At 49.5% G+C, this 7,776-nt stretch overlaps 1 protein-coding gene across 1 annotated transcript in view; it reads left to right on the top strand.

The window, feature by feature from the left end:
- ARID3B (AT-rich interaction domain 3B) overlaps positions 1-7,776 on the top strand; it is a 20,611-nt gene that overhangs the window by 6,738 nt on the left and 6,097 nt on the right. The window contains exon 4 of the mRNA XM_014310833.2: positions 7,501-7,684. Within this exon, the coding sequence (XP_014166308.1) occupies positions 7,501-7,684 (184 nt within the window). The remainder of the gene's footprint in view (positions 1-7,500; positions 7,685-7,776) is intronic.

The raw sequence follows: 7,776 nt of genomic DNA, 5'->3' as shown, positions 1-7,776 counted from the left end.
GGATCAGGGATTGCAGCTCCCCATGGGATCAGGGACTGCAGCTCCCCATGGGATCAGGGACTGCAGCTCCCCATGGGATCAGGGACTGCAGCTCCCCATGGGATCAGGGACTGCAGCTCCCCATGGGATCAGGGACTGCAGCTCCCCATGGGATCAGGGACTGCAGCTCCCCATGGGATCAGGGACTGCAGCTCCCCATGGGATCAGGGACTGCAGCTCCCCATGGGATCAGGGACTGCAGCTCCCCATGGGATCAGGGACTGCAGCTCCCCATGGGATCAGGGATTGCAGCTCCCCATGGGGTCCCTGTTCCTTTTTCTGCCAGCTCTGGAGAACTAAACCCCATCAATCTCAGGCTGAACCCCTGAACCAGCCAGGATTTCTCCTTGGAGAGGGATTTGAGCAAACCAGGAGCTGAGACAGTGCAGGGATGGAGTTGATTTGCTGCTGTAAAATGAATTTTCCCTCTGTTCAGCTGGGAATTCCCACACCCTACGGAATTACTGTGCCTCCCTCCAAAGATGAAACACGAAATTCTGTTTTTCTTGAGATTTGGCTCAGTGTTATTTTAAATCACTGTGGGCTTTCCCAATTTCCTGGGGGGAAAACCTGTTCCTTCTGGCTGCCTGATGCAGAATCTCCCCTGAACATATTTGGAGTGGGAAGAGCAGCTTTTTATTTACCTGCTACAGGTTGTGCCTTAAAAATGTCTTTTCCCTGCCTATTTTTCACTGCAGTGGGAGTGAAAAAAAAAATCTCATTTTAGTGGGATTTCAACATCTCTGTGCTGAACAAACCCTGGGGATTCTCACCTCCTTTGTTCCTTGCTGTAAAATGGACACTTGTGTGAGGAAATTGGATAGGGTGGGTGGGAGGTGATTAAAAAGCAGAGCTGGGTGTGATTAAATGCTCTTTGTGCAGGACAAGTCGTGGCTTAGGCTGCTGGAAATCCCTGTGTGGAAGGGAATCTCTGGCATGGAGGCCAAGGAAAGCCATAAAATTCCCTGGAATTCACCTCCAACCCACTTTTGGGGCAGTTCTCCTCAGTCTGCATCTCCAGCTTGAGCTCTGACTGCCAGGCCTGGCCAAGGGAGGGTGGAGAGGAGGAGAACAAAGCCATGGGGTGGGAGGGACAGCATGGTCCCAGTTAATCCCTCAGCCATGCATGTGCCAAACCCCCTTGCCCAGGTGATTCCCAGGTGTAATCCCAGCCATTCCAGGCTTTCCTGGGGCTCAGCTCCTCCAAAAACTCCAGCCTGGGAAAGAGGGGATGCTGAGGTCCCTCTGGGTTAACCCCTGAGGCTCCCTGGAACAGAGGAGACTGTATTGGCTTACTGATGACACAGTTCATCAACAATTGTGCTTTTTTTTGTAGTTTTGTTCAGCTCCTTTTTCTTCAAGACTTTCTAATTCCCCAGTTGCTGTTTAACCCCTCTGATGGTTGATTGTTTTTTAAAGAAGCTCTGGAGCACGTGCCCATTGCGTGGAGGTGATCTGGGCACCTGTGGGTGCACCCCCACTTTGTCCCACGTTCCTCTCTTGGGCAGGTGCTAATCAATAAGGCCTAATTAACAAACTGCCATCACTTTCCAGATGTGATTTTTTTAAGATAATGTAAAATTATTTTGCTAAAGACATCCTGAATTTCTGCCAGTTGTAGGGGCCAAATCAGATACATCTACTGCAGTTCAAGGGGTTAGGAAGGGGAAAAAGCTTTTCAAGGAAAATACAGGTTGGATATCAGGAAAAAGTTTTTTACAGAAAGGGTGATGAAGTTCTGGAATGTTCTGCCCAGGGAGGTGGTGGAGTCACCATCCCTGGGTATGTTTAACAAAGCTTGGATGTGGGACTGGGTGCCAGGGTTTGGGTGAGGTGTTAGGGCTGGGTTGGATTGATGATCTTGAAGGTCTCTTCCAACCTGGTCATTCTGTGAATTCTGTGGGAGACATTCCCTCAAAGGCCAGAGATGTTTATGGCTCCAGTCAGCCTTCCTCTGGGAAACCCTTTATCCCAGAAACCTGGGTTGTGGCTGCCTTTCTGCTCAGAAAACCAGGAGCCCTTGGGATGACTCTGCAGCTTCCCTTTCCCTGTGGGAACAGACTCCTTGTGCCCATCCTTTGGCTGGGATGAGCCAAGGGATGGGGCTGAGGTGAACCAGGTTATGGAATTGGGAAGCCAAGTTATGGGGCTGGGATGAGCCACATGCTGGGGCTGGGATTGAGTCAAGTGATGGAATTGGGATGAACCAAATTATGGGGTTGAGATGAGCCAGGTTATGGAGCTGAGATGAGCCAAGTTATGGGGCTGGGATGAGCCAAATTACAGAACTGGGATGAGCCAAGTGATGGGGCTGGGATGAGCCAGATTACAGAGCTGGGATGAGCCAAATGATGGAGCTGAGGTGAACCAGGTTATGGAATTGGGAAGCCAAATGATGGGGCTGGGATGAACCAAGTGATGGAATTGGGATGAACCAAATTATGGGGTTGAGATGAGCCAGGTTATGGAGCTGAGATGAGCCAAGTTATGGGGCTGGGATGAGGCAAGTGGTGGAGCTGGGATGGGCCAAGTTATGGAGTTGGGAAGCCAAATTACGGATCTGGGATGAGCCAGGTCATGGGGCTGGTGTGAGCCAAGTTATGGGGTTGGGAAGCCAAGTGATGGGGCTGGGATGAGCCAAATAACAGAACTGGGATGAGCCAAGTGATGAGGCTGGGATGAGCCAAGAGACAGGGTTGAGATGAGCCAGATTTTGGAGCTGGGATGAGCCAAGGGATGGAGCTGAGATGAACCAAGTGATGGGGCTGGGATGAGCCAAATAACAGAACTGGGATGAGCCAAGTGATGAGGCTGGGATGAGCCAAGAGACAGGGTTGAGATGAGCCAGATTTTGGAGCTGGGATGAGCCAAGGGATGGAGCAGGGATGAGCCAGGTTATGGGGCTGGGATGAACCGAAAGATGGTGTTGGGATAAGCCAAATTATGGAGCTGGGATGAACCAAAATATGGAGCTGGGATGAGCCAAGTGATGGAGCTGAGATGAGGAAAGTTATGGGGCTGGGATGAACCAAGTGATGGGGCTGGGATGAACCAAGTGATGGGGCTGGGATGAGCCAAATTACAGAGCTGGGATGAGCCAAGTTATGGGACTGGGATGAAGCAAGTAGTGTGGCTGGAATGGACCAAATTATGGGGCTGATGTGAGCCAAACTATGGGGCTGGGATGGGCCAAGTTATGGAGTTGGGAAACCAAATTACAGAGCTGGGATGAGCCAAGTGATGGAGCTGGGGTGAGCCAAATTATAGAGCTGGGATGGGCCAAGTGATGGAGTTGGGAAGCCAAGTGATGGGGCTGGGATGAGCCAAGTGCTGGGGCTGGGATGGGCCAAGTTACAGGGCTGGGGTTCTGCTGAAAGGCAGGAGAAGTTATTTTCTGAGGAAACTGAGAGAGGAGGATCTTCCCCTGGCTCGGGGCAGGAGGCTTGCAAGTACAGTAAAATGAGTTTACCATCAAAAGGCAACGAGTCTTGTGCCGAGTCTTGTGCCGTGGCCCCGGCTCTGACCTTTCCCTCTGGAATTCTGCCCCCTGGCCCCGGGCTCATTAATCCTGGCGCTGCCAGATGACAGTAATCCATCACAGCCCTGACAGCCCTGCCCGGCCCGGGCTCTGCCCTTCAGCCTTTCCTGTGGCAGCGCTGGCGGTTTCCAATAAACCCGGCCTTTATCACCGTCCCCGGGCCTGCCCGGGGGAGGAGGGGGCACCAAATCCCTCTGGAAAACACCGGGAATTCACCGGGACTGCGGGACCTGCGGGGCGGTGTGGGGCAGTGCTGGGGGAACACGTGGGAAATTACAGAGTTGTTGGGAAGAGTGGAATTGTTGCAGTGGAAAGTGGAATTATTGCAGCTCCTGGGAGCTCTTCTGTCCCTGTTGCAAAGTTTCTCAGCTGCACAGAGAAATTTTATTCTGGGGGGGAAACCAAACTTGAGGTTTTATCTCAGTGGATTAATTTATATTGTGTGTAAACACATTTAGTTGAGTGTTTCTGTGTCAGTCCCTATTTAGCTGAATTTATAAATGTGTGTTTTGATCTAAATCTCGATTTAGCTGGGTTTATAAATGGAATTTCAGGGCGCTTTGGTCCTGTTTAAAGCACAGCTGAGGGAGGGAAGCTTTCCAGTTGTACTGAAATTATTGCAGCTCCTGGGACAGTTCTCTCCCTGCTGCAAAGTTTCTCAGCTGCACAAAGAATATTTTTTTTGGGCGGGCAAAACCAAACTCGAGGTTTTATCTCAGTGGATTAATTTATATTGTGTGTAAACACATTTAGCTGAGTGTTTCTGTATAAAGCCCTGTTTAGCTGGGTTTATAAATGAAATTTCAGGGCTGTTTAAAGCAAAGCTGAGGGAGGGAAGCTGTCTTCAGCAGAAATTATTGCAGCTCCTGGGACAGTTCTGTCCCTGCTGCAAAGCTTCTCAGCTGCACAAAGAAATTTTATTCTGGGGGGGAAACCAAACTTGAGGTTATTTCTCGGTGGATTAATTTATATTCTCTGTGTAATAGAGTTTATAAGTGCACATTTCTGTATAAAAGCTCTGTTTAGCTGAGCTTATAAATGTGTGTTTTGATCTAAATCTCGATTTAGCTGGGTTTATAAATGAAATTTTGGGTGCTTTGCTCCTGTTGAAAGCACAGCTGAGGGAGGGAAGGTGTCCAGGGGGTGCTGAGGTGATTCAGGGAGGTCAGACCCCCTCCAGGTGGGAGCAGCTCCCTGGAATTGCTTCAGCCCTTATTCCCATTGATGCAGGTGATGTTTGTGCCCCTCACAGGCATATCTGGATTAATAATTTGGGTATTTTATCAGCTGCTGAGCTGGGGAAATCTGCAGAAAGGTAGAAGTGTTTTTGGGGCAAAGGCAAGGTATTAAAAAGCAGATATTTGTTAATATTTTCTCAGTTGCTGAGAGCTTTGTTCATAGCTCTTCCCTCTCACTCTCCCATCTGGATGAAAGTCCCTGCTGGACAAATTAATGCCATTCCCTAAATTGGATTGGGAAAACTGGGGTGAGAGGGGCTTCATCCTCCCCCAGCCCAGCAAAGGCTTTGCTGCTGTGGCTAATTAATGAAAGGAGGGGAATTTTGGGGTGTCCTGGGGGCTTTGGAAGGAAATATTTCCCTGTTTTCCCTGCGGGTGTGACTGAGGTGATGAGTGACAGCTGGAGGTAACTTGATCATGCCCTGATTCCCAGTGCTGCTGTCACCCTGAGACAAAATGGATGCTCAGGAAAAAAAAACCAGAGGAAATTGAGGATTTTTGGGAGGCAGGGATGGAGCCACAGAGAGTTTGAAGGGTTTGGATTTCCCTCTGTGCTCCCTGAGGGGGTCTGTGCCCCTGAAATGTGGGAAGGGGTTGTGGGATCTGCTCCTTGTGCTGCTCAGACAGGGGAAGAGGCTGGGATTGATATAAATTGAAACACTTTGAATCTGTGAGGTTTTCAGTCCTTTAGAGCTGCAAAACGGGGCTGTTTTATCCAGCATCTCGTTAACCTGTGGGAATTATTGGCACCACAAGCTACTAATGCCTAATGGGATTCCCAAAGAAAGACAGGGGGAAAAAAAAATCCCCCTTGGATGTCTGACAAGGACATCTGCAGGGCTCCTTTCATGGCACGGAATAAACTCATTTATAGGGCCATAAACAGGGGGATCAGGGGCTGCCAGCAGTGCCACCAGCCTCCCCTGGGGACTGGGGATTCCACGATTGTCCCCTGCCCCCCTCGCAGCCTTCCTGCCAGGCTGGGGCTGCCCATTGTGGGGACAGGATGGGCTGGGCGGCCCTTTGATCCAGGACAGAGTTTCCCAGGCCAAATAAAAGCTCTGCCACTTCAGCTTTTTATTATTCCTTCTTCCTCTCCGTGCCTAAATCCCCTTATTAGTTTGGGCGTTGGCGCTTCCAGGAGCTGCCAAAGAGGGAGGTTAAAAATCAGATTTTCTTCCACATTAACCCAAAATACACAGAACCAAGCAGGAAGGATGGAGCAGGACCTGGTTTTGGGATGCTCGGAGCTGCTGTGGCCTTGTCAGGGAATTGTTTGGGGGGGAAAAGGAGTGGGAGGCTGGAAGCTCTGTGGAAGGAGCAGCCTTTGTTTACCTCTCCATGTGGGATTCGCAGGGGTCCCCAGGATGAAGTGATGAATCTGACTCCCATGTTCTCAGAAGGCTGATTTATTATTTAATCATATCATATCATACTATAGAATGCTGTACTAAAATTATACTAAAGGAAAAGGATACAGACAGAAGGTTACAGAGAATGATGATAAAAATTCGTGACTGACTCCTCAGAGTCTGACACAGCTGATGGTGATTGGTCATGAGGTCAAAACAATTCACATGAAACCAATCAAGCAACCACTTGTTGGATAAACTATCTCCAGACCACATTCCAAAGCAGCCAAACAGGGAGAAGCAATCAGATAATTATTGTTTTCATTCTTCTCTGAGGCTTCTCAGCTTCCCAGGAGAAGAAATTCTGGAGAAGGAATTTTTCAGAAAATATGACAGTGACATCTCCAGGTTATTCCAAATGTTGAACATGTGAGGGAGGATGGAATTCTGTGGGGGAGAGATGTTCTCCAGTGCTGATTCCCTTAGTTCTGCTGTTCCCAGGCAAACAGCACATCCTGAGGGATGAAGGGAGCATTTTTATCCAAGGATTTTAACCCTGAGCTCATAAAACCCATTCAATAGTCCCAACTTCCCCTCTTTCTATTCCAGGAGCTGCAGGTTTTTATTGCTCTGCTAATTCCCTTTACCCACAGGAAAGGGTTTTCCATGGAAAGACCTCGAGCCAGGCTGCAAATTCCCTGAATTTCCTGTTAGGGCAAAGAGAGCTGCCCGTGCCCTCATCCTCTCCATGTTCCTTTTTCCAGGAGCTCCCATCATGGCCAAGCAGATCTTGGATCTGCTCCTCTTAGGGCACAGAGAGCTGGATCCCCCCGAGGTGGTGCCGTCATTTCTGCATGTTCTTTTCTCCAGGAATTCCCATCAACAGGATCCCCATCATGGCCAAGCAGATCCTGCATCTGCTTCTGTGAGGACAGAGGGCTGGATCCCCCCAAGGTGGTGCCCTCATCCTGTCCATGTTCCTTTTTCCAGGAGCTCCCATCATGGCCAAGCAGATCTTGGATCTGCTCCTCTTAGGGCACAGAGAGCTGGATCCCCCTGAGGTGGTGCCCTCATCTTCTCCATGCTTCTTTTTTCCAGGAACTCCCATCAACAGGATCTCCATCATGGATGGCCAAGCAGATCCTGGATCTGCTCCTCTTAGGGCAGACAGAGCTGGATCTCCTCAGGCTGCCTCTGCCCTCATCCTGTCCATGTTCCTTTTTCCAGGAACTCCCATCATGGCCAAGCAGATCCTGGATCTGCTCCTCTTAGGGCAGACAGAACTGGATCCCCCTGAGGTGGTGCCCTCATTTCTCCATGTTCTTTTCTCCAGGAACTCCCATCAACAGGATCCCCATCATGGCCAAGCAGATCCTGGATCTCTACATGCTCTACAAGCTGGTGACAGAGAAGGGCGGGCTGGTGGAGATCATCAACAAGAAGATCTGGAGGGAAATCACCAAAGGCCTTAACCTGCCCACCTCCATCACCAGCGCCGCCTTCACCCTGCGCACACAGTGAGTTTAGAAGGAGAAATAGAAAATATTCATATTTATATCAATAGAAATATGTGTATATTTAAATATAAAAGTAATTTCTATTTATAAAT

This window comes from Geospiza fortis, unplaced genomic scaffold (assembly GCF_000277835.1).
Source record: "Geospiza fortis unplaced genomic scaffold, GeoFor_1.0 scaffold628, whole genome shotgun sequence".
Taxonomy (NCBI): Eukaryota; Metazoa; Chordata; class Aves; order Passeriformes; family Thraupidae; genus Geospiza; species Geospiza fortis.
Note: the sequence above shows the minus strand (reverse complement) of the source record. Positions and strands in the feature narration are given on the sequence as shown.